The 27583-nt window shown below is 44.5% G+C and overlaps 1 protein-coding gene across 5 annotated transcripts in view; it reads left to right on the forward strand.

The window, feature by feature from the left end:
* The window catches only part of GRM7 (glutamate metabotropic receptor 7), a 239030-nt gene that overhangs the window by 131022 nt on the left and 80425 nt on the right, over window positions 1-27583 (forward strand). For all 5 annotated transcript variants that reach the window (XM_021410013.1, XM_021410011.1, XM_021410008.1 and 2 more), the window contains exon 5: window positions 17677-17817. In XM_021410013.1, coding sequence (XP_021265688.1) covers window positions 17677-17817 — 141 coding nt within the window. The remainder of the gene's footprint in view (window positions 1-17676; window positions 17818-27583) is intronic.

A 27583-nucleotide genomic window follows, 5' to 3' on the forward strand; every position in this document is an offset into this window, starting at 1 on the left:
GGCCTCATGGAGAGGGTTAGTACGTTCCAAGAGACAGTACCTTAAGGGCAGTGTATTTTTTAATATGCGAATATAGGAAAGTTGAGAAACACTGTTTCTATAAAGATCCAAATTAACGTTATGTTTGTAGTCTCGAATCAAGTTTGAAGCAGTACCCTGTCTAAGCAAGGAGCTGCCTCATGGAAGAGGAAGGTCTGTTTGGCCCACAAGGAAGTGCTGTACAGCGCAGATTTAGGGACCTTCTCCATGGCCCATTGAAAAGAACAGAAGGGCTCACCCAGCCCTGCCAGAGCCGGGCTGTGAGACGGGTGTCCCCTGACCTGGGCCAGCTGTGGCTCACCCTGCAGATGCATGTGCTGCTCCCTTGGCTCTGTTCAGTGCGCTCCTCCCAGGGCTTGCGTTGGCGTTTTCCCTTCGATGTTCATGTTTAGCTGTTATTTCAGGACGCTGGAGGTTGTGTGGGTGGTTGTGCTGAGACGCGCATGCATACACACCAGTGGGTGACACTGTAAGAAGAGATAATTCATAGGACAAAAGTGCTGAGCTGCTGATCGCTGTTCAGATCTGTTGTGAGTGGTCTTTACTTTGAATTGATCAAACTGTGCCTCCTAAGGGTGGTGTTCCACTCAGTGATCCAGCGATGAAGCTGCCTGTTGGACGCATCCAGACAAGGTATTTCCATCCAGAAGGAAAGCATGTTGTTTTCTGAAGCCTGCTGTTACTACGTGCTGTCTCCTGCTCAGCCTGTGCCCTGGTAGGGATGCGTGGGCGCTAATGGGGACCTGCCATTAGAGAGGGCACGCAGGACTGACGTTGTGCTCGGCAGCTGACAGCCCTGCGCTGCCTCCTGCGCTTCTGTGAGGACTCAGAGCCAGGGGCAGCTTAGGCAGGCACACAACGGCCCCATCCCTGTGAGGGCAGCGCACAGCCAGCACACAAGGCAAATGTTTGCTTCTTGTTCAACCCCCCCCCATGTGTTCCATTAGGAAATCCTGGTGTTTTCTAGTGCTGTTAGTCCCTGCTTCCATGCAGGGTTTCAAGACTCATTTGTTTGAATTCATTTTCCATCTGTTAGTAAAACTGGCAGGATTTCCAGGATCTGTAACATATATAGAAAGACTTAGCAGCCAAAGTTCCTCTCTCTTTGTCCCCAGGGAGGACTGCCAGGTAATGCCAAAAGGTAAAGAGCAATCCTGAAGGTGTGCAAAAGGCTTTTCCCATGATCTAAAAACAAATCTCATGATCTCAAAGTTAGGCAAGGATTCAGTAAGGCGTTGCTTCATGTCAGTCGCTGCAGGAAGTGGTTTCCTTTTGTATGAAATGACATTCTCTGGGTCTGGCAATGAGCAGTGCTCACTTAGACCTTTTTTATTGACGCTTGATTTGCAGGGAGGAAGAGTCCCAGCGTGGCTTGGCTGAGCCATTTCAAACCACTTCAGAAATACAGAAGAACCTCCGGCTGATCTGAATTTTCAAGCCCCTCTCTGAGGGGCGTGCTGTGGGGGTGAGGCTCAGGATGTCAGCACGCCGACACAGGGGAGCCCCTCCTGAGCTGCTGAGCAGAGCTGGCTCACGAGAAGCATAAAAAGTAATGTTTTAGTTTGTCGTTCTCTTCAGGCATAGAAACAGAAGTCAAAAAAGATTTCATCACCTTCTCCCACTCGCTCGGAGCAGTATGGCACTGGTACCATGCCAGGCACAGCGCTCACGTTGCAGTTGCCTCCGCGACTCAGCACAGGCAGTGCACGGAGCTGAGATGATGCGCCAGGGCTGTGCTGGGAGCATGAGCAGCCTCACTGCAGAAACAAAGGAGCGGGAGAGGTTAACACATTTTTCTGCTTCAAAGGAAAATAACATTAGCAGAATATTCCTTTCACCATTCATATTTAACATATTTTTCTAGTTGAGAAAGAATTGCAAGAGCCTTCTGAAGTAAACTGTTTTTAGTAAAAATGGCCATACATCTAGTTTTGAAAGCGTGGCTCTGCAGGAGGGCTGGGAACCACGGGCTGTTCTTAATGGCACAGGTCATTTTTCATCTCTGATGTTTGGCTTTGGCAAAGCAGGAAGGAGTTCAGCATAGTGTGTAGCATTTCCAGTCTGGTGCCTGGTGGACCAGCCATAGCTGGTGCCAGACAGGCCAGCAAGGATGCCACTTGTTTCATCAGAAGCACCAGTGGTTTCTCCTGGTGCTGATTCCCACTTGTGATGAGTTTGGTCTCAAGAAAGAGCTCCAAGGGGGGAACTTTGGGACTAGGTCCACAGACCTGACTATTTTCCTTCACAATTATCACACTGTTTTAATTTAGGAAGCTTCAGACACTGAAATTGGGGGCAGTGAAACCCAGAATACAAATACAATCTGCTTGTGCCATAAGGTGATGGAAGAAATAAAAGGTTCCGTCATCAGTCATTTCTACAAGGGTTATTTTTTGCAACGAGAAATTAAAACAACTTAATATATTGGGAATTAAAATGAAAGAAACAACTCCCCCTGCCATCTGCTAAACAAATACCAGTGCAGCCCATTGGAGGAGCATGTGTGCACGGAGGGGCAGCAGTGGAAGGCTCCTGGCCCTGCCGTGGGTCTGGCTACGGCACAGGCATGAGGCAAGGCAGGTCCCTTGGTTCAGCAGGGAGGAGCTGGGCCGCGCTGTGCCAGCACCATGGGCGGCCCTCAGGCACCCCACGGGCTTGCTTTGGTCTTTGCAGGGCCACGTCCCCTTCCTCACCCCCTGCCTGGCAGGTTCAAGGCAAGCGCGTGTCTTCTGTGCTCCTCACTTCTGCTCCTTTAGCAGCCCGCCTGTTGTACCAGAATGTCTAATGATTTAGGTGTGATTCAGCCCTGTGTAGTACATCCTGTCCCGGGATTACTTTGAGTCTAATAGATTTACAGTAACACATTATTTCATGCATCCATAAATTCATGCATCTCAGCGTTTCTTTATCTTTTGTTATCAGCTATTCCATTGCTCTTTACAAATGATAGTAAGCATGAATTTCCTCTTTGGGTTCAGTTTTTGATGCTGAAAGCAAAAGTTCCTTAATTCTCACAGGACGATTTTTCCTTATGCCATTTCTTACCATAACTACAGCCCAAGGAAATTCTCCCTCGAGGCCACTTAAAATTAGTCTCTGACATGTCCTATGACTCATTTATTCATCCTCTTTATTAGCGAGCCTGAAAATAAATACCGCTTCACAATAAATCAAGGAAAGCCAAAATAAAAATGCTTGAGCTTTTTATGAGAGTAAAATGCAAATAGGATATTTATGTTTGCAAGCGGCACATGAATCTGCTTACATTATACATTACAAATATATTCACTGTACGTATTACGTGTTTGTTAGTGCCTGCACAACCATCTATCTTTTCCTGCGTGAGCATCTCTGGATGGTGCAGGGCTGTGGAGCGTGCGGGGAGGGGTCTGTGCCGGCTGCAGCTCCTCTGCTCCTCCGTGCACACAGAGCGGGTGCGAGCGGTGCTGCTGAGAGAGGCTGAGCTCTGCTGGGCAGAGGGGTTTGGGCAGGACAGCACAAGCACCAACTTCAGGAGGCTCACAGAGATCTGAAAGGTGCTTGGCGTTGGTTGGTTGGTTGTTCTTTTTTTTCCTTTCGGTTTGCATCGGTAATGCTGGAAGGATTATAGGCATTTGAAAGTGGTAATAGTTCGGGAAATAATACACATAATTTCCCTAAAGATGGTACAGTGAATGCTAAGGTGCCCGCTTCACTCATGCTGGGCTTGCAGATCTGCTTTGGGAGCGGGTTTTCATTTTGGTGACTGTGTGATAACACTCCAATGACAGGGAGAAGTTGAAAATTATTTAGAAAAAATCCTCCGTGTGATCCCATGTTCTAGCTTGTAGGATAGTGACACTGGAGTCAGAAGGTTGTTGAATTTTTTCTCCTGGTAAGGATAGATAAACACAAACTTTTTGCCTCATAATTGAAATATAATTGCGGTACAGTGAAGAATTATCTGTTGGCAAGAACACGCATCGCTCTGTGCAGCTTAAGGTCATACCGCCTTGAAAAAATGGGCTTGTCTTTGGTTGGATCCAGGATGCAGACCATCTAGCAAGTAACCCACTTCCTCGTGTTCACACTGCAACTCGCTCCTGCTGTTTCCACTTTTTCTCTCCTAATATCTTCCCAATAATACTGACTCAGGAATACACACAGTTTGGTATGTTGGAGCCCCCATGTACACCCGGAGTCAAGCTGCAGTCCAGCAAAGCTTTTAACACCTGTAGCCCTCCCTTCCTGTTAATTAAGTTAGGACACAGTTAGTAACGAGATTAATCATGAAAGCTATTTAACAGAGAAGGGCCATGGAAACTTCTTCTTCTAATCCAGCATACAAAAATTCAGAAAACCATAGGAAAGGTCAAGCTCCCACAGTACTCTCAGTTCTGCTTGTAGTTCAGCAGTAGCTCGCTAGGCTTGGTCCTGATGCATCTCACCTTCCAAAAAGTAATTGCATTAGAATTGTAAAAATGAAGCATGAGGCAAGGGAGTGGCCTCAAATTGGTTATTATTACTGAAAAGAGAAAGATGTTGCTTCAGTTGCTAATCAATTGCTTGTGAATAATGATTGAACCTAATTAGAGTCAGTGTTTTGCTATTATGCTGATAATATCCACCGGTAGTGCCTACACTTCAATATATTCTCCTTGTGCTTCAGCACAAATCCTTTGCTTCTCTGTGCTGAGCCATGTCGTGAGGTTCTTGCCTTCCTCCTTAAGTGACACGACAACGAGCATCTGCAAGGTGGTAAGCGCTCATATAAGGTTCTGTGAACTAAGCTTGTATTTGTCTTTCCTTTTTTTTTCTCTTAATTCTTTCTTGAAGTATTTGAAGTGGCTAACATACTGTGAGTAGCCCTGCTAAGGAGGAATTACTTTCCCTCTTTGTTTTCAAGCTTAGTCTGTGTTTCTCACTTTAATTCCTGCTTTGCATGATCCAAACTTCCAAAGAGAAGTATGTTGGTATGTAATGCCAGGAATTGCTAGTGACACCTGAAGGTTATTGAGATCCCTTAAGTTCTGCAGCATCGGTGTGCTGAGGCAGCCCCATAGGCTTTGGTGCTAAAGGGCTTTGTGTAGAAGGAGCTCTTTTGTTCTCTAGGTTGGTCCGTGGGCTTGTAATGCACGTGGCTCTGTGATGGTTACAGCCTGCTGCTGCGAGCAAGAGGCAAGGACAGCAGCGAAGTGATGGGCAAGTCTTGGATAGAAAGGTGGTGAAAATGGTTTTGTCGTGTTGATATAGGTAGTAATGCTCGGAAGAGACGTCAGCATAAAGGGAGCCAAGTCGCAGAGCTGGCTGTGGTTTAGCTCTTGGGAGCAGAAGGCTTGGGTGCTCCCTGGCTCCTGTGCAGGGAAAGTATGAAAGTATGCTGGGGCTGGCAGTGGCTGCTGCAGTCTTCTAGCTGCAGTAAGTAGTAACTTAAACTGAGCAGTGAAATAGCCTCTTCACAAAGGTGTGGGTTTTTTTTTTCTTTGTTAGTTTTCTTTCCCTCAGAGGTTTTGTTACTCAGACAAACTCCAGTCTGAGTGAAGCTCCTTAACACCAAGGTAGCATTAAGAAGCAGGCATCCTTGGTCACAGTGCTGGATGCGTGGGGAATCGCTCCACCTAACAAGCATAGCCGGGAGCTGAAGCACAGATATATACGTTCAGCATGTGTGAATATTCATACAGTTTCCACAAACTGCCTGCTTATACATACTAAAATCTAATACCACATGGAATCATAGAATTAGCTAGGTTGGAAAAGACCTACAAGATCATCCAGCCCAACCCTTGTGCTGCGTTAATACCGGGTTCTTGTGTGGGGCCTTTAGTGGTCGTGAGGTGCTATCCGGACCAAAGGTTGTGTGCTGAGTGGGTCAGGTCCCATATTTGGTCAAGAAATTGTTTACAAAAATCAGCTGCTAGCTAAGTTTCTAATTATCACATCTACCTCGTTATAGTGTCTATATTATAAACCTTAGCAGGGTACAGTGTACCTCCCCGCAGCTTGTGCCATGTTGAGACTCTGCTTTTAGGCTCCAAATGTCCTTATCTAGAAACAGCCTTCCCTAGAGAATGTCTGTTTGCTGAAGACTCTGAATTAATTGATGAAGCAGTGCAATTGGCATGCACAAAACAATCGTATACAGCCAACAATCACTACAGGAGGTGAAAATTTCCCTTTGTTAAATTCAATGTTTGGGTTTAGGGGATTTACTCCGTTGCCGATAGGAAGCAATGGGCGATGTTGGTTGGGAGTGCCCCTCAGCACCTGGCTGATGGGGCTGACCTGCTGCAGAACGGGATGCCATCAGCTCCAAGGGGCTCCAAGCTCTGTGTGCACGCATCCTGGGGGTTGCTGTATTTCAAGCATTTCTGTTCTGTCTTGTACTCTAAGCGAGCTGACTGATGCAAACTTTCATACGTGGGGCTAAGTGCAAAGTCTAACACAATACTACTGCGATTTAATTTGTGGAAGCAAATTGGTGTACTTTATTTTAAAAAATCTAAGTCATACCTGAATTCATTCCTTAATGCCTCCTGGGAATTTAAATGATGTTTTTAGCTTTGGCAATGATTTAAAATGCTGATGTGTCAATCCCTAAGGAGAGAATACTTGTCTCAAGTATTGCCACTTGAAATTTTGGGAAGCCACACAGATGTTCACTCCTCATTATGGAAATAATGTATTTGGTTAATGTGTTGGTATGAAGAGAGGGGAATACAAATTATCTTGCAACTTGAGAGCCATTTAAAAGTTCCCTTATGTTCAGATTGCTTTATTCGTCTCTGCAAAGGCGTTTCTGCTAGGGGAAATCCTGCAGTCTCTCTGCTCTGCAGGGTCACAGCCCTGCTGCCCTGTGTCCCACAGCTCTGCTCTCACTGATGCTCACTGTTGGCTCGGTGAGGGGCGAGGGCTGTATGGTGGCCCTATATCAGCCAGAGGAGTTACTACTGTTGGATGTGGGTCTTCTCGGGTCTGTGTGTGGTTCCTTAGAGACAAGGCTGAGGTTTCTGAGTGCAGCCTGCTGGCTTCTCACTGGAAAAATGGGAAAACTAAAGCCATGACTTCAGTGTGTTATAGCCATTATTCCCATCAAAAATCAAAAACACAGCACCATACAGATCTCTACGAAGAAAATTAACTGTCGCAGCCAAAACCATGACAGGGTGGGGTGGCCCTGTGACAGGGAAAGGAAGGAAGGAAAAAACCAGCAGAGGTGATGAAAGGATGAGGATTAGGTGCCTAGAGGATATCCTGCTCCTGGAATATTTAAATAGAAATGGAAAGTGTTCTTCTTTCCCCTAAAATATTCTTGGTGTTTCAACTACAAGTGACTGGGGGCTATGCAAGAGTTCCTGTGGGGGACCACGTCCTCTGGCTGCAGAAATCTGAATTATTTTTATGTTTGTCTTTTCACATGTCAGTCTGAGCACTTGTTTTTGATAGCACCTTGCAGTTTGACGTGACTAATGTGCGCAGCTGGAGTGAATGCTGCAACTATGTTAGCAGCATCAGCTGAGGAGGCTGTGGAGAAGGAGGGAATAGCTGTTACACTGTGCTGCTCCCATCCTTGCATGCTGTAGCTGGATGGAATTATTAAAACCTGATTACAAGGACGAAGTCCTTGTAATAAAGGAAGCAAATCTTTTTTCTTTTTAAAGACTTTTCTCCCCCACAAAAAAAAGAGGCATGAGCGCAGCGGAGATCTCAAGTAATACTTTCTCAGGGATATTGTCTCAAGTGGAACTTGAAAGTAAGATTGCTAGCATATGTAGTAATTTAAAGCGTGACCTGAGTGCTGTGCACAGCCACTTGTGCCCAAACACTGGGTGAGCCCTGCTGCACCGCCTGGGCTGGGACCTGCTGCCACATGCTCTCGCACGTACTCTGTAAATGGCATTTCTGCAGGGAAAAAAGGTACCACGTTAAACAGCAATCCGAAGGAATGTTGTTACTTTTATCCTGCCGGTGTTACCATGTCAACAGTTTTTAAAAAAAAAAAAAAAAGAGGGAGAAAAAGCTGTAGCTCTCTGTGCCTGGTTTGTCTGTATGGGACTGTGCACACGTGTGTTTGACGATGCACAAATCAATTTACACGTGGGGTGACTATTCCCGTTGATATGGTAAGCCCAGCTGTGCACGCACATACAGGCGGGGGAACGGCCTCTGCTGAAGGAACCGCATGCGGTGCACGTGGATGGCGTGTGAGAATTGGTGAGTGCACGGCCCTGCCATGTGGCAGCCGTGAAGGCCTCGGCCTGGTCAGCGCAGCTGCTCTGTGAGGGAGAGCTTTGGGACGCGTGCCCCAGCGCGGTGCAGAACGGCCCCTCGGGCCTGCTGCCACCCGGCCTGCTGCTGCATGTGCTGCCTTTCGTGTCCTGCTGTCACTAAAGTGCTCGTCGTGTTTAGGGGTTACTCCTGTTGCTGCATCACCGTGTAGAGAGATGTCTGTACTTCTATCCGTATTTTAAATTATGCAGGCAGATGACTGCAGTTTAAATGCTCTTAAGGATGTGCAATGCTCATTTTGTCTGCTGCTGCTATCAAAGGGAAGAAACCACTCTGGCATGTTCTGCATTTAGACTTTCTGTTTCTCTCTGATTTCACTGCTCTACGTTATTAAAATGAAAGAGGCCATCTGTGGAGCAGGGAGAAAGGGTGAGAAGGAAGAACGAACCCAAAGAGCTGGGAGAAAGGCACTGATGTATACAAGGAGGTTAGATACTTAATTGCAAATAAAATATTGAAATAATAGCTCATACTTTGAGAGTAACTACCGGTAATAGGAAGGAGCAATCTGCTTTCTGCCCCTTGGCCTGACTTACCTCTGCTTTGCTCCATGCCCTGGCTGAGTCCCTGCTTCACTCCATTGCAGTTTTGCTGCTGCCGGAGGAGATCGATGCAAAAGCTGATCTAGCTTCTAGCAGCAGAAGGCAGCTGATAATTTCAAGGCTGGCTATGAAAGGGAGAGGGGAGGAAGGCTATTATCTCGTTGCCTTGCGATATAGCTAAAAAAAATAGAGTGAAGCATTTTACCCCATCTTCAGGTGGGAGGAAAAGAGAATACTTCTAGGATGAGACCCTTGCAACACAAACATCCCATTTCTAATAAATGGGTAGCAGGATAAGGTGAATTACTGAGAAACATTCTACTTCTGGATATGTTCTTAAAGCTATTAGGTTTTGCCTGAATCTGGTGATAGTCTTTACAGCAGTTACAGATCCTCACTAGCGAGAGTGGGCTTATGTGACTGCACATTCCACTTCATAAAAGAATTATTCATTCCAGCAGCAGGAGTCATTTGAATAAGAAGTAGAGTATTCAGCTGAAAGGAGAGCACAGTGTACGTAAAGCAGCCCGGGTGACTTACACTGGTGTCAACTTAGGAAGTTCCTCTGTGGCTTAAAATGCAAAAATCTTATGCGTTACGAAGTCTGCAGTTGTTGGGGGAAGAGAGCACAAGGCTTCTTCGTATTCTGCCCTGTAACAGCTCCCTCACTCTCTGAGGCATGGATTTGGTCTTTTCCTTTTGATAAAGACAACAATGGTTCCTTTTGGGTTAAAACCCAATCTCCTGCTCCAGTAAGGGAATGTATGTGATGCCATCCCAAGGATCAGAGCAGCAAGGGATAGGGATCAGCTCTTTATTGTATGTCTATCCAGAGCCTGCTGCAACAGGAAAGAGCTCGTTCTCAGCTGATAGAGCAATAAAATCAACAATAGAATAAATAAATTTTGGATTTTCCTCTAACTCTTTATATTGATATAAATGGGAGCTTTGTGGCACTCAGAAGTGCCTGAAGGCCATAAAGTGTAGAATAATGAATAATAATATACTTGTGTATTTAACCTTCCTACTACAGTGCTGTCTAGACACCACCTGGGTCATGATCTCATTGTCATGGCAGCTGTATAATTTTGTAAAAGTGATAACAATGATACTTAGCCAATATACATCTATTTCCATAATAGAAGCTTTACAGCTTAAGCTCACAGATTTGCCCTAGGCACGGTATGCTGAATTTCCTTTGTCCATGATGTATGTAGTGTATAACAAAAACATTTCAAACATCACATCAGCCAACATACCCTTTGTCAACGTTTCTATCAGCAACTGTTATAAAAATGCTTTGCTTTTTTTTGTCATGAAGGAAGTTAACAAAATCATTCCATGTTTTAGTCTTTCATTGAGGAGGTCAAGAAAATCTGTAAGCTATCTTAACAATTCCACACTACTGCATAGTATATGGCTTGAGCAATGTAATAAAATCTGAAAAAAAGACTGCCTGCCTTAAAAATTGATCTTATCATTCCATATCTGATGTTTTTATCCCAGATTTAGTGTTAGTAAATTAAACCATTTTGGCTGGAAGGCTAAGGAAATCAGAAAATTGAGTAGCTGCTCTCAACTCGCATGGCATCAGTAACCATAGTAAGTGGTGACTTACTAGCTGGGTGAATAAAATTTGTATAGCTGGCCTTTATTAGTGTGGACATGCTTTGGACAAAGCAGAGGAGAATAAAAATAACGTAAACTAATAAAAACTGCTTGTGAAATTAGGTTGATCTGTTGTATTTGCTCACAGGCCACGTGGTCTGAGAATGAGAACACTTCAGGCACAAGAGAGATGTGTTAGGTCAAACACTCTGGTTTTATTATTTTCTTTATTAAATAACAACCACCAATGACCTGACTGCCCTCAAAATCATTACTGATGCATGAAGGTAATGCTTCACAGCGTATAGCAATGATGTGGTAAACAAGAAGTGGCATATTTAGGAATATCTTCTTCATCCACACCGATCATGCATTGCCAGTGTGGATATCCCCAAACCAGCCTGCCCGGAGGGCCTCTTCTGGGATACTGGGAACTTCATTAGACTGCTGCTGGTTTCACAGGAGCCAGTTTAGTGTTGGCTCCTTGGCAGGACTGCTGTGGAGTGGGAGCATCTCTCCCCACTGCCCACTCTTTCCCTATCGGTATTTGCCTGGTGTTTTCCCCATGATAACTGCCTCATCTGTCAACTTGTCTTTTCTTTTCCTCCCTGCTCCCCTTCCTGCCGTAATGCAGTTGACCATGGAAAACCACATCGTTAGTCCTGGAGCCTGGTTTAGCCTCCAAAGCACGTATAATTCCCTCGGCCATCACTGCCAGGGAAGTGAGCGTTATGCTTCCAGGCAGAAAATGGGCAGCGTGTAACATCAGATGGAAGGAGAGATCTGAGATTAATGTTAGAAATAAATCATTTGGGGATTCTTTGTGTAAAAAGCAGCCACAAGTTAGCAAGCCTCATTTTCCGCTTGAGAATGAGCCACAGCTCTCGTCATTGCTGGCTCCTCGACGTGAGGGTATCTTTCTTCCTTAGCAGTGCCTGGGCCTGGAGGACCTAGGAATTGTTTCTGAGAATGGATGAGGATGTTGGATCACTGCTTCCTCAGAAGGGCTGCACGCTGTGCGGACATTTTCATTTTGGCTGACTGACCAAAACCAGCTCAGAAAAAAAGGCTCAGATAGAACTCGATATGCGGAGTCTGGCATGGGGTGAGACTCCTCCCTTCCCCTGGTAAATTCTGAGTTTGTTTGGTGCAGTGCTGATGTCGGTTCCTATCCTGATCGAGAATGTGCCCTGCGAGTACCCTGCACAGAACAGGGAATGTATGGATGTTCTCAGGGCATGGTGTCATTGCAGCCTGGTGAGGAACACATCTCTGCCCTCACCTGGGCATCCCCAGCAGAAAGCTGCCTGGGGATCTGGTCCCGTTGGCCTGCACCCACTCTCTTAAAAACTCCGTGTCTTCACCATATGATAAATTTATGTATTAATCCCCCAGGGTAGAAAATAAACCCATTACGTAGTATCATCTTTCTCTGCGTAAGAATAACGATTTAATGAAATCACAGGGATTTAAAGTAATAAGACTTATTTTCATTTGTAAAATCCCATAAAATAACTGTCTGTATCTTAGAGGTGTTTGCTGAAAAAGTAATTTTCTTAAGTATGATATATGGGCAACAGTGGGTAATCGCTAAATCTTGCCACACTAGAGTAATACTTGGCCATGTACAAAAGTAAGAAGTGATTATTCATACTTGTACATGTCAGCATCCAGCTTTTTTGGTTGGGTCAACCAATTCCCTGCGCCCCTGAATCACAAACTCTTACTCCTGTGTTCAGCGTTCTGCGTTTAAGTTCTCATTGGCTTCAGTTCAAAAAGATTACGCTTAAACACATGCTTAAAGTCTATCATTATTATGGAGAACACATTTGCATGCATTAAATTTTAATGGTTTCTGAATCAGAATAATTCAAAAAAAGTATGTAGAATTAGGTGTGTATTTAAGATGTCCTCTGATTCAAAGCCACAGACTCTGATGGAACTGGTTGTGTTAACAGAACAGCTGCTTGGAGTGTGGGAGGTGTAGAAATTGTGCTGAGTAAGGGACCTGAGACAATGTGTTTGTACATCTTTGAGGCAGATTCAAGTCTGGGATTTCTCCAAGAGTTAACAAATTACAGGTCAGGCTGATTACAGTGAAAAGTTACCTGAAGTTGGAGGCATTGCTAATCCTTCAATGACTTGAGGAGCTGACTGTAGGGAGCCTGCTTTAGAGTAGAGGGCAAACTAGATGATCTCCAGGCATCCGCTCTGGGAGGTGGGAGCAGGGGTGAGAGAGGAAATTAGCAATATCTGCAGAGTTTCTAAGACAGGTGTTCTACGAGCTCTATTCTGTATATAATTGTATCATTTATAATTCCCATCTGAAGAAATTCAATCACTTTAATGTAATTAGCCAGAGCAAATGTGCTGGTAATGTGATGTGCAAAATGCTGGAGTGCTAACAGGAGGAAAGCTGTCAGATGGACACCAGGGTGTGTGGTCCTGTCAGGTGAGGCTGGGTACCACGTGTTAGGGACCCATGGCCGGTGGGACCCTGCTCTTTGGGTGGTAAAACATACCAGGAATTGCTCAGTGGTAATGTGACATTCGAAACGGTGTTGCACCCAACATGTTGAAGAAAGTAAAATTGATATTCTGTATTGACACAAAAATTGTCAGCATGCTTAAGTGGAAAAGGCTGTTGATTGTGATCATGGAGAGGGATGAGCTGCTAGAGTCCCAGCTATTAAATAAACTCATAGTAACTAAATCTGTACGGGTTATCTTAAAATAATTACATAGCACACATCGTTCCATAGTCCCACCATAGTCTTACAGTTACAATACTCAACACAGTGTGTTCTTCAATAGAGAGCTAGGTCATAGAATTCATCGTGGGATTTTTAATTCTGATCCATTACAAGGTCGGTTGCAAAGCAGCAATATTGCCACCCTGGAAAATGATGGACAAAGACTGAATAATAGAATATTTGAGTTTTCTTTACTTGTTGGGCATGCATCTAATGGGAAGTTTATAACTTTCAGTTTGATCCTTTTTCCTCTTAATTGAAGATCTTATTTTTCTTCCAGATTCCTTCTTAAAAATTGCTTTAAATTATATTTTGTACAATTACCTGTCCAAAAATAACAGTGGAAAAAAATGAAATGGTGACAGTTGCTGTCTGAAGTCACAGAGCAATGAGTGGCTCCATGAGCATGCTCCTGGCTGTGCTCTCGTGGAGCAGTTTCAGACTCCTCCCTCTTGCCAGGTCCCAGCTACGCAGGATTTTGGTGGCGAGCATGTAGGGAAGGAGGATGCTTCGCACAGGTGATGCCTCCTCGAGGTCTTCTCCAGGTTCCTGGCTGTGTGGCAGCAGCAGTGCTATGGTCTTCTGTGTCAGAAACAAGTGGGTGCCGAGAGTTTCTACACAGTCAAGAATGAGCAGACGTTTGGCCTGCTGCTTAACGCTGACCCACTGTCAGTCACTTGCCTGTTCGGTTTGATCAGTAGAAAATAATGATTAAAGATGTTCACTCTTTAATAGGGATCTGTCTTCCTTCTTGCGAGTGGGGAGGGATCATTAAAAAATCAATGAGAATGTTATTATTTGTTATTAAATCTGTAAAGGTTTAGAGTAATTCTTGTGGAATTCTATTACAGTTTTATCAAGACATATTGATTTTATCTTATTAAGCTGTAGAGCACTTTTCACAGAGGTCACTTACTTTGGAACATCGGTCAAGTATATTGTTTCTCTTTCCAGGATCTATTCATTGCAGATTTTATGACCAAAGATCTCCTTTAAAATGCTCATTTAAACCATAATAAAATTAATACACGTAAGTTTACAAGAGAGCAGGTTTAGCTGGTATGTAACAAGAAAATTTAGGAAAAACTCTTAGATTTTGGCTTATGTCAAAGGAGTGTTTTCCTTAGGACGGTTCAACTCAGGAGAGCAGAAAGAAGTTGTGCTTTCCTTTCTAGAGGCCGTGCATAGAAACAAAGCGCCCATAAGTTGTCCTTCACTCAGCGGGACAGCCGTGGCAGGAGGGTTTTGCTATTTGATTTCCTTAAAAGGTGGGAATCCCAGTTAGGTACCTTCCTTGGAATAAATACACAGCTGGAGAGGGTCTGGGGTCTCTGCCGTCGCAGGTCTCCTCTTTTCCTGCAGCTTGGTGCAGTTTTACTCTGGAAAGTTTTCATTTCAAGCTGCAAAAACAACGCGAAGGGCTGGACAGCAATGTTGAGTATATGGAGATGACACACATATCCAGGGTGAGTTTGCAGCAGTGCTTAAATACAACGCTGAGGCCTGCTATCCCATTTTGTTGTTTTGCTTGCAGGTTTCCGTGAGCTGGTTGCAGTACTTGGGGTGCTGATAACCGGCCAGGCACTGAGCTGGTGGGGCACGCTGCTCACAGCCTGTAGTCGTTCTGGGGCATTCTGGAGTATTTCTTGCAAAACAGACATATTTTCAAGCGTAGTTGCAGACAAAATTCAAACTGCTTTCAGCCTGGTTTTGGAAGACCCAATATTTATTTCTTTGGATTTGATATACATTATGTTTTATGTGCTTTGGGCGCAGCTCGTAAACAGTAGGCTCAGAATTAAAAAATGTGTTCTGGTTGGGTCAGTGGGGCACAGAGCTAACACAAGGAGACAGGTTGACCCCACTCCTAATTTTCTTTCTTGTTTGAAAACATCTGTTTACGTGCTGTCTATTTTTATCCCGTAGTGGATGGGTTGCTAAGCTAATTTAATGAGGCCATATGTTTTTCTTCTGCCTCCATTTCATTGTGTGGGGTGCCAGATTGAGTCAATTTACCCACTTATTTCAGAGAGACAAATTGTTGGCTATGGTGCAAGGAACTTTTTTTCTCTTTCAATGGAATATGTATTTACTGTAACTCTTAACTGCAAAATCAGAAGAACCAGAGGTAGTTTAGTACCTGTAAGAGCTTGCTTTTTCCTTGTTTCCACCCTCTTGTGCTATGCTAGTGCAATCTGCAAGGCAATGCAAAGGAACAAAACAGAAAAGCTGAGATTTTCCTCTTTGGTGGGTTTGCACTTTTTAGGCTGTCAGATCACTTACCCTGAGCCTCTCAGTGTGCAACCAGACTTTTTCAAACCTTCTTTACTAGTGATCTTCTTTATATGGGCTTCAGATCATCATAGTTCGAATACTTCAGCTATCTTAGTACTAAGAGGCAAAACTGCCTTGTAACCAGAACTTGAAGTTTGATTGCAGTTCTGGAAGGTTATATTCAAAACAGTGAATCTAGACTGTCTCCTTAAGCAAAAGCTCTCATGTTGCTCATTGCAGACTAAAGGCGTAACTTGAAAGACATAGGAGAACTCCACTCTGCCAGCAGCAGTGATGAATATCCTGCTATTGAAATACAGTTGTTGCAAGGATTATGTAACTCTCTGAAGAGAATGAGCACAGCCCCCTTAGTGCACAGTGACTGTCAGATGTGGGAAATGAGTGTAATGACTACTCAGAGTAACGTATGAATATATCTGCTTTCCCCAGCAGTGCCTCCAGGCGAGGGAGCAGGGCTCTGTGCTGAGCTGGCTTGGGAGGGCTGGGTGCTGCTGCTGGCTTTTCAACTCATCTGTGAAACTTCAGGAAGGAAATTTGTCTTGATTGTGCCTTAAATTTCTTTGCTGGCATAGTTAGGGTGGTACTGTTGACCAGCAATAAGAAATAAAAGGTTTTGCCTTAAAATAGACAAAGCTGCAATAGACTTCTCAGTACTGCAGGTCATCCATGTATATGTGATGTTTGTACCATCTGCTATATGTATACACGGCACCTACATGCATGTATATGTTGGCTACCAAAAGAAAAAAAGGTTTTGTGTACGAGCGTGTGCTCATGCACTCGCATGTATCTGCACCCATGCAGATATTTTCCTTACTAAACAGACAAGCAAAACCCAAAGCAAGCTGGGATAGTAAAAGGAAAAAAATAAAGTGGAGATGGAAAGCATGATTTCACTGGGAGAGCAGGCAGGGCCTGGGAGCTCTGCTCATTGCAGTGCAAAGACCAGATTTCTGGCATCATACTGACCTAGGGTCTCTGCCTATTGATTTGCAAGTATTTGCATGCACAAGGGTTCCTTCAGGCTGCAAGGAGTTATCTCAACTTTGAAAGAGAACAGCTGATAGAAGAGTGCTTAAATACAGCAGTAAACAGCAGTGCCCTGGGTAATTAGTGATGTAGTGTTCCTTTTAGTCTAAAACTACCATTGCTTATTGGGAAAATAAATATTTCTCCAGGAGTTCTGTATTCTGTTGTGAGGAAAAGTACATTAAAATGAGCATGATCTTTGAAGGGTATCGTCTGTATTGTTAAAGATCACTTGGCTTGATTTGGAACTACAGAATTTGAAAACTTGAAAGAGAAAATCCCTCCACTATGGCAGATCCAATTTGTTAGCAGAATTTAATGAACTGGAAAAAAAATCAAAGAAAAAATACCTTTTTCCTGGCAAGTTATTTAAGGTGCTAAAGAGAGAGAATATGAGTATGAGCCAGATAAAAATGATGAAATACTCAGTGCTACGCAGCTAGGCAGTATTTTCTTTCAGGCGCTAAAGAGCACTAAGCACTTCAATAAATAAATAAAATGCAGGGGCTCTGTTTGTGGCCTACACCGCCTCAGTAATGGTCTGAGTCTGATGGGCCCAGGCCAGGAGACCATCTGCTGCAGCCTATGGAGGCCGTCTAGGCCAAGCCCCCAGCGCTGCTTTCCAGTCACCTCTTCGAAGTTCTGTGCTCTGTGTTTATATCTCTGGAGAGGAAATGAAGAGACAAATAGACGATGCAAAAGTATTAAGTTGTACTGATAATGGCCAATTGAGAGAGATGGAGCTGCATTCTCTAGAGGTCTGGAGAGGTTAATTAAAAAAATTACAGTTGTATTGAGCTCCATCAAGTATTGGCTGCACCATAACATTTATCTTCATTCCTTATCTGTATATATCTAATGCATGCTTCTTGCTTATAACTCTCTTTTTAATATTAATTTCTTCTACATGTATTTTACCTGGTTTTATAACTCTCAGCTAGTAGCAGAGTACTTTTCTTGCAAGGTGCAGTTGAGGAGATAAAACGTGCAAGTGATTTCCTTTCTCTCTGTGGCATTCTCACTTGGACAGATGTGAACGTGTGCGCGGTGTTGAAGGAGATGTGAGCAGCAGCTTTGTTCCTTGGGCTGCAGCACTCACCGTGAAGCAGGAGCTAAGCTTGAGCTTTGTCTGTCTCCTCCAGGGTTTGATGCCTACTTCACCTCCCGCACCCTGGAGAACAACAGGAGGAACGTGTGGTTTGCCGAGTACTGGGAAGAGAACTTCAACTGCAAGCTGACCATCAGCGGATCAAAGAAGGAGGATACAGACCGCAAATGCACAGGTAAGTCCAGTCACTGCTCCCTCCTCGTGCTGCTGAACACAGCCATGTTGGGGCGGCTGCATGGCTGATGCAGGGAAACTTGGCTGCAGGCAGACTGGAAAAATAAATTGAATGTTTGTTGGTTGTAGAGAAAATGGAACAGCTGCATCAGCCTTGAGGGACAAGGGTAGTTGAAGAGAGACAAAATTTCATTCTTCTTTCTTCTTTTTTCTGGCTGTCCATGTAGCAGGAAAATCAATATTTTCCATGGGACCCAGAAGGACTTTTGTTTGAGCACAGGGTAGCTTGATGGGTTTCTGAAAGTTTGTTTTAGGTGGGGAATCTTTCCACAGCTTGAGCCTTGTAATGTGTCTGCAAATCACAGAGTGGCCACCAGCTATGTCAAAGCACCTTCTGCTCGTAAGCCAGCGGAGTGGTCCTGTGCTACCCATATGCCTTCAGTTTTGACTGGGAGAGAATCGTAGAATCAGTCACTAAGGTTGGAAAAGACCTCTAAGATCATCCAGTCCAACCGTCCTTCTGCCAACATTTCTCATTAAACCATGTCCCTAAGTACTGCATGTACCCTTTCCTTGAACATCCCCGGGGACGGTGACCCCAGCACTCCCTGGGCAGCCCGTCCCAAGGCCTGACCACCTCTTCTGAGAAGAAATTCTTCCTGATATCCAACCTGAGCCTCCCCAGCACAACTTCAGGCCATTTCCTCTTGTCCTACAGAAATGCACCTGTAGGAAAGTATTGGCAGAGGATGAAATATTTTCATTTTAGAGAGAAGAAAATTGTGTTATTTCAATGCTATTAGAACAACAGGAATGATTTTTTTTTCAGCTACGTTACCATCAGTATCATAAGAGGGTGATTAGAGCCAGTAATGTGATCTGACATCGGGCCTTTGCCTTTCCTTTCCCCTCCTTTCAGTTTTTCATAGCAGCAGTTAAAGTGTTGTGTTGAATAATTGTGTTGAATTTTGATCAAAGAAAATTAGTTCATAGGAGGATATGTTTTACTTTGATTGAAAACTGATGAAAACTTTCCATATTTCATATCATCTGTTTCTGATTTCAGTTCATGGATGGGAGTAGGAGGGTTGTGCACAGAAGCAGTGCGGTTACCGCTGGGAATACCTTGCCATTAAATTTAGCATTTGGAATCTCCCTTTGAAGGCTGGAGTTGAAATAAAAATCACTAAAAGGTCTTGAGGATAATCTCTAAAAGTTTACAGTGCCCTTATTGTTTCTGCCATTATTTTGTTAGAAAAGAGAGTGAGTTGCTCATAGCTTGTGCTTTCTGATGTGAATAAAAAATGGTGTTCTGCCTTCCCACATCTTAGATTCAGCAGAAACATTTATTTTTGATGGTTAACGTATCTGATTGCACTAAAATACCACATTATAGCTGGGTATTGCGCCAGTGACGTGCCCTGCCCTGACATCTTCCTTCCCTCTTGTACAAACTGAGGTAAATTGTGCATCAGAAAAAGCATTAACTTTGAATTATATTGCTGGTATGAGAGTCTTAATGCCCCTTTGATGTGATAATATCATGAATGATCATCATTATTTTAGAATTTGATTGGTAATTTGTAATGCAGCGAGGTAGTAGGCCACAGGCCATCAGTTTCTGACAGCGCTCGTGCTGCTGAGCACTGGGGCTCCTGCTCCTCAACCGAGCCCGTGCACGTGGCACGGAGTCTTTGGCTCATGTGGATGTACTTGGGTGACAAAGAAAGGCCCCTCCAAGAACACAGCTTGTGTGCTCCTGGCCTTTTAACATTGCAACTTTTTGAGGTGTCTCTCCACACAGAACTTGTAATTTAACATCATTTATGCGTGAAAAATTTGCCCTGATTGGGATGGATAGATGTAGGGTGAGAAAATTAAAGCACATTTAGCACACCATGCCTTATTTCTAGACAAGGCTAAATATAACGTATTGCTGTAATCAACACTGTTTCTAGCAAGTGACTGACTTTGGCATAATTCAGGACATGATGCAGTGCTGCAAGTCGTGCCACTGCCAAGGACACTTGTAGTGTTGTGCGGTAATTTCGGCTGGGATGCAGGCCATGTCACAGCAGCATGGATGTGTACAGCAGAGAGAGCCAAGACCACCGCTTTTCCCCAGAGCAGAGAGGGATCAGTTCAGTATGCACCAAACAGTTGTAGCTTCAGCCAGGTGCTGCCTTCAGGGCCTGCCAGCCCTTGGAGCCGCTGCCTCTGTCCTTGAGGAATGCTGTGATTTGCTTTTGAGGACACTTCATCAAACTCTATGGGGAATCTCACGCAGTCACTGAAGCAGCACAATAGTACAAAGTATTGGTTTCAGACAGTTCTTTGTTGGTTTACTTCTTGCTGCTTACTTTCAAGAATACCAATGACTCCCTTCAGCCAAAACAGGTCACATCACGGTAATGCAGAAGTATTTTGAAAAAAATAGTCTTTAGTACCATGTATTGTGGCAAAAGTGTTTACATGCTTGTTTTTAACAGGAAAGACTTAACAGAATAGAGCAGCTGCTTTTGTAGAGGAGAGCAAACCTGCAGTAAATAGCTGTGAGGGAGGGCCTTGCAGAATGCTCTGCTGACATGCGTAGGGGCGAGGAGATGAGGGCTCTGCTTTGGTTATGAGCTCAGCTGAAGCTTTTTCACTGAGCAAAGCCATGCTGTGCTGGTGCTTTCTGTGCTCTGAGATGGAGGGAGTTAGAATTAAGACATTAAAACAGGTTTTTGTCTGTATACTGCCACGAACCATGTTGTACGGAAGTTTCAAACTGGTTATTGAAATCAAATATGCAGTGCAGAATATTTGAAATTACTGCACCATGCCCCCCCCCATGGAGATAGTGGGGCTGTGCCCGCGGGTTGCTGTGCTAGCAGTGTAGTTGCCCCATGGGTGCTCCTGTTTACTGCAGCAGCAGCTTCACATGTGGCTATGGACTATTTCCTGCTCCAGAGGAAGCACCTGTGCCCAGGCATGGCAGAAAACTGCACATAAAAGAAATGCAAACACTTACAATACCTGAAGGCATCAGCTATATGAGGAGGACCTGCGTTTCTAATGAACTGCTGTCCTGGAGTGTAGTACTAACTGAAAAGGAAATTGCAATACTTGACTGTTTTCACTTTTTAAACATAGCTTTTAATTCAAAAGGCTTTACACTCAAGGAGACTTAATGAAGTGATATAAGGGTGATGTCACCTTGGATGTCATCTCTCAGAATGGAGATTGCCCAGAGAGCTTTTCTAATTATCTGGAAGTGTAATCAGTCTCATGGCACAGCCGTGATGTTGGCTCAAGCAGTGACTTGCTCTAAAGAAAACGCTGGGAGAAGGCTCCCAGCAAGCCAAAGTGACAGAAATGTAGCAAATGCCTTAGGGGAAAAGGAGGTGTTGTGCTTAGAATTTGAATTGGAACAAGAGAGCATGCCTCCAGGGGACCGGCCCATTGTCCTGCAGCGTGTGGGTGCTGCGGGGCTTGGGCAGGGGCTGTCTCTGTGCTGTGTGCTCTGAGCACCTCCTGCAGTCTTGGGAGAGCAGATCTCCATGTTGCACGGAGCAGGGAGCGAGCTCCTGTGCCCCCCAGCCCTGGGGGTGCATCTCTGGGCTGTGATGAGTCTGAAGGGACGGGGGGCACCTGGTGGTTGGAAAGCCTCTCTCCTTTCTCAGGACACCTGCATAATATTTCATTGCTAGCGAGTGTCTGATTTGTATGTTTGCAGTGTATTGCTATTGACAACTTCTGCTGGCTTTTTTTTTTTTCTCTGTCTTTCACATTATACAGGACAGCAGTTATAGATTCTCTCTTAAAGTGCAGTGTTTCTTGGGGGGGGGGGGGGAATCCAAGATGGAGGTTACACGAGCACACATTGGTTCATTCCTGAGAAGCAGCTCCTCAACTGCAGCTCATCTGAGGGACTCCTGGGAATTTTCTGGGCCAGTGCCCCTGTAGCTGAGAGATCCTGAGGCTGACGTCAGCTTGCTTGGTCGGGGAGTGTTTGACTTCAGTTTGAAACTGAGGATTTCAGTCCTTTGTTTTCTTACCAGATTGCATTGCATCTTAATTTGTGAGTACTTCAGCAGTCTGCCGAAACTTATCGGTGCTAATATCCATGAGAAAGAAAAGTCAACTTTTTTTTTCTGAAAAATGTGTTGTGCTCAAGTTCAGGAGCAAAGGAACCACGATAAGCACTAGTGTGCAAGCTGACTGGCTCTGTGCAAATGTTTCTAAACAAAATATTTTTCCATACAGCATTGGATTGTCCCAAGTCTGCGTTGTAACTTAATGACCTATAAACCTTCCATTCAGACAGTTAATCTCATGTAGCATCACAGTGCTTCAAGGTATATATAGCTGAATTTCCTGAAAGAACCCTGCAATGATTGATTCAACCAACATTAAACCAACCTTGAACAGTTTATTCTTAAGGTAAACCGGTTTTATGGTTTTCTAACCTCTGTTATCTTTCTGAAATATATTTCTTAGCGGTGCTTTTATTTCTAGATTTCCAAGGTGATTTGACAACAAAGCTCTGCGATTCAATGGCTCTCTCCTTGCTATTTACATATGTTCCTCTATTAGCAAACTACGTTTTTACCCAAGTGCTTAAATATAAAGATAGCTCTAATTTAAGCCTTCTAAAATTTAAGTGCTTCTTCTATATGTTTATGTGATCGCTGGCTTCACCAGCAATTATTGCTACGAGAAGCTTTCTTTATTTGCACGTTGGCAAGTTAAGGCTGTAAAGTGTCTGTGACTTACATCGCCGGTGCTGACTTTTTATGGCTGTGGTACTTCAGTATTGGAGTACAAATAACACCTCTTGCAGATGTTTTAATAGGACTGCTGAATGCACAGAAAAGGTATTGAGTAAGAAAGTTAGGTCAGTTTTCTAATCTAAAAATCTGTTCTCTTAGATACACATACACGCCAGAGCACAGAAACTGTTACAGTGGGTTCAGTCAGTGTAATTGAGAAAAAATCATGATCTGACAGATGGAAGTGGATGTAGCTTCACAACAGTCATTGCACCAAGGCTCTCAGCAAAGTGCTGCAGAACGGGGCTTGCAGAGCAGCACGTCTCCCCAGCAGTGCTCCCTGCTGCTGCTCCCACAACCAATGCCGATTCCACGATTTTAATGATGTGGAGGGTGATAATTTCAAGCATATGAAATTAAAGGATTCACTAATCCCTGTGCTAGAATTATTATTATGCTCCTTATTGTATGCTAATGTTATTCCTGGCACTGGAGCAGCCAAGTTTCAGGCGGCATTTCTGCTGTACTGTGTTCTTTTTGGTTTTTACTTACTGGAGTTTTTTGTATTATCCTACATAAGGAATACATTGTGGGAAATCAGCTCTTCTGGTGCCCTAATTTTGATTAGAGAGCATTAGCTGAAGAGGTATAGTTGAAGCTGGCTACGTGTGCTTCCAGGTTGGGTGGGTTTTGGTGGCTCTACTAGAACCAGTAAGCGCAGTTGTATCTGTTGACAATGTCTAAGAGTGGATCAAGAGCGTACAACGCGGTCTAGTTGTAAAAGTCATCCCTGCTTGTTACTGGTGCAGAGCAGTTGTCCTGATTGGCACATTTGGCATGAATATGAAGTTTCCCGTCTCAAGCAGAGCTGTAGGAGCTCTAGAGCCTTGCTGATGTGGAAGGGTCCAGCAGATCAAGGGGCAGCAAAGCCCAGGTGGGTGCCCCAGCACCGGGGATGGTGCTCAGTGCCTCCTGGGCTGGGCTGCCCTGGCTGGTGCCTCTGCCCCTAAGCCTGCACGAGACGGTGCCATGTGCTAGGTCTGGTCCTAGCATGGGGAGATATTAAGTAAGCAGTAGAAACTTGAGAGTTCATCTACTTCCCCCAGCAGAATCCATGGGGATTGGATTGATAGTGCTGAGATAAAGGCTTTTGTCTATAATGAGATCTGAATTAGCATGGACTGGATAGATGACTGTAACTACATAGTAGTATTATTGGATCTTGAATTTCTTTGTAAAAAGACAATACATGGATTATATTGCAAAGGGGCCTGATTGTCGTTCTCCTCGTGTTCAAATTACAATATTTACTCTCCCACATTGTTAGCTTTTCTCAGACTCTGATATTTGTCTACTTTCAAATAAAGATCTTGTTTGGAGAAACCTTCAGATTCTACAGCTCCTGTGTGCACAGCAGCGCCTGTTCCATGAGCGAACACGGGAGGAGTAATAGCTCTGACCTTGTTCTGGCAAGCCCTGGGTCTACGAATTTGTCTGTTAGAGACGGATCTGCTTGTTCTGTGCTGCTGAGCTTGTTTCTGAGAGGGACGGGCACAGCAGGAGCAGCTGCACCAGCTGAGCTCTGCGGGGGGTACAGTGGAAGAGGAGGCTGCAGTGTGGTTGTGAGGTGGTTACAGACCGGTACCTGCAGGTGCTGCATCATGGGCGTCTCTTGGCTCCCAGGCATCAGGTTTGTGAGGCTGCTAACTATGCTGTGGATGTGTGAAGTGCGTGGTTTTGCCAGCACTCACCCAGCTGATGAGTTCCTGTCCAAATCGCGGCTGCCAGCTCGATACTGCGAGCGTTCTGCAATCTTTAAATTACATCTCTTGTTAATGATGGCTATCGCCAGGTTCTCAACAGTATTATTGTGTTACGTTCCTTTGAAAATGTGCTTAATCCTCCAGAAACGGACCCAGTGTCTGCATTCATCTACTGTAAGGGCTGATTAATTGGGATTTTGAAGTCTGTTCATTATATGAATTACGTGCCACAGAAGTTGTTCTTGCAGCATTCCTTATACTTCGTATCATATTGCCAACATTCTGTGACTACAGGTGATGAGTCCAGAAAAATCATCTGAAGGAGAAATGCAGAGGAAAACGTGAAAAACAAGGTTTTGAGCTCCTTTCCCATAGAAGGGAGTGTTAAGCATCGCCCTTATGGTGATGCAAAAAGTCCAGCCATGAGTTCTTAAACCTGCAGTTCACTTCAGAAGGAGATTACACAGGAGGACTTCTTCCTCCCTGTGTTCGTGCTGCTCTGGTGGGTGGTGGTTGTTGGGTTTTTTCCTCTCACTCTCTTGCAGTATTTTTCTCTTGTGAAGATTTGCCTGAAGCAAGAGACCTAGCCCTCAGTCTCTTAGGAATCATGATGATGAGCACTTGAGACTGTAGTAGGAAGTGAGGTTAAATTATTTGTCATCACCTTCAAACAGATCTTTTGGAAGCAAGAAAATCCTTATGTCAATAAATTGCTTTTTTCTTTCTCCCTTTTCCTGACATCCCAAGGTACTCCATTCCAAATCCATGGCACGAAAGCACGTTCCCTTCAAGTCACCATGTGTGCATGTGTCTCAGGTGTCATCTTCCCCGTCCTTGAAGAAAAGAGTTACTGTGTGGTTCCTTGAGGATCACAAAGTTAGGGTCGTTTGGTTTTTTGTTTGTTTGTTTGTTGTTTTAAAGTGTCCTTTAGGGATTGGGGCACAGAAGATTTGTGTGCCTCAGTGCAGATGGGGTTTGTTTCCCTTCTGTGCTGCTTGGTGTCTCCCGATCACACGAGGCATTGCTCAGTTTCTTGCTGCACCCGACAACACCTCAGTTCATCTGCTGGCTGCTTCTCCTGTACTCTCACATGCTCCCCGGTGCCGTGCAACCTGCAGCCCATCCGCTCTGCTGGGAGCTGCACGCAGGCGGCACTGAAGCTCCTGGTATTGCTGCTTTTGTCTCCAAGAAGCTAATGTCTTCTGTGGGTTGTCTTCTCTTCCGGGAATAATTAATAATTGAATTTGTATGCACCCATATATGCAGGAGCTATTCTTGAAGCAATTGGTGTATGCAACTTTCTGCTTGGCTTCTCCAGCAAGCCCAAGACAGCAAAATACTCACCGAAATGAAATGGCTATAGTTGCAGTTAAGATGGTGCCCGTCCTGAGAGCGGACCTTGGGCATCAGTCTGCTGATGCACTACTGTGATGTTGGTTTGGTGTCAGCTAGAGGGAGCAGGAGAGAACCCGTTCCTGTGGAGATTTCTAAGTAATAAAGTCTGAAGACAGTTTGCCATGTAAAACTTGGCTATTGTTTTGAAGGACGTTTGCCAAATGAAATCTAGGTTAAAGTTTTGCTTGCAGTAGTGCCCTCTTCTTTAAAAGGTAGCTCAATCTGTGTTTGTATGAGTGGCAGTATGCTCCTGCTCATCTAAGTTCTCTAATTGTGTAAATGAAGTCATGCATGCCTTTCTGGGTGGGGAGCTGCCTTTGACTCCATATCCGGCCTGTACTCAAACTGTGTGTTTAATACTCAGCAGAGTGGCTCTTTGCAGCAGATTCCGTTCCTGTTACTGGAAATTCAATTATGTTTTTCAAATCTAGTTCATTTCTGTGACTTTCATACCTGGGCATTGTTAGTGTTGCTCATTTCTTTTTAAGTTGGTTTTGCTCAGGTTTCTTGCACAGATAGCTTTGCTGCTGAAGGTTTTCTCTCTGCTGTGCATTCAGCCAACTGTGCCTCTGGAACTTAATATGCCTAATCAGTATTGTTTGTGCGCAGAATTTCAATCCCAGCTCCTCTTCCCTTGGCATGCATTTCTGTTGCATTGCTAATTTGCTTATGTAGCTGAGCTGAAACCACTTAAAAGCATTTTCCTTGTCAGGGCTGGAAATGTAATAAGGTCTGTAATCAATGAGAGAGGAGTGAAATAATGAAAACGACAGTATGTGAATCTTCACAGTCTGGAAGCTCTCACTGCTGAATTATTTTCAGAATTTCAATGTTTCCAACATAGTTGAAATGTAAAATTGAGGCTTTGGTAGTGGGAATCTCAGCCAAAACAGGTTGAGCATGATGGTAGTTAGAAAGGGTAACCACGAAGGGGGAAAAGTGTAGGGAATTAAGATGTTCATAGAGGGGGATTGTGTTTTCATTTATTTTTGAGGACCTCACTATTGCAGGCAGGGTCAGACATTTCTTGTGCCTGTAGTATTTCTGGAAGGAAATGGTGCTCTCTCTGTGCTCATTTGTAGTTCTGGTCCACCACCACCCTTCTCAAAGGAGGAAAGGGGCATTTTGTGAGCGTGGTGTGATCTTGGCAGTGTGGGCCTGCTCCTTTTCGGTGCCCAGCCCCTCAGTGAGTACAGTGCAGGCAGGGTGAGCCGCTGAGTGCAGTGCTGCACAGGGGTGTTACCAAGGCGTCTTTTCCCTCTTGCATCCCCCAACCTGAGTATTTCCTTTGACTGAAAATCCCTGAAACATTTGCAGGATGATTCCAAGAGCTGTGCCCGCGGTTCTGTCCATGCCCAGCACTGCAGGAGGGCAGGCAGGGCTGATGGAACGAGTGGGCAGCAGTGCTGCTGCCCGTGGGAAATAACGGATTGCACTTCTGCTGCTTTCCCCGCACAGCTCGGGACACTGAACAAGCAGTAATTATGTTTCACAAATCCCCGGTGATATGGGTAAGTGTAATCACATGTTTGGCAGCTGGACAGATTGAATTATGCAGGTGTTACTTGGCCGAGGCAAGACAAGGTGTTAGTGGGCAATTTCAGAAAATACTCAAAGACTCCCAAATGTCTGTGGTGCCTTGCTTTACACTCTGGCAGTACTGTTTGGTTTGCAGCAGTTGTCTGCTTCTGTGGCAATAGCAAGAAAGCCGCCTTACTGCCTAAAGTTACCAGGTGACGCTACCGGGTTGCACTGGCGTCTCAAGCCTGGCAGTAAATGCGTAGGGTGCGAGCCTGCTACTTAAAATATTGCATTCAACTCATCTCTGCTGTTGAGCTCTTTTGGGTCTCTGTGG

This window comes from Numida meleagris, chromosome 11 (assembly GCF_002078875.1).
Source record: "Numida meleagris isolate 19003 breed g44 Domestic line chromosome 11, NumMel1.0, whole genome shotgun sequence".
NCBI lineage: Eukaryota > Metazoa > Chordata > Aves > Galliformes > Numididae > Numida > Numida meleagris.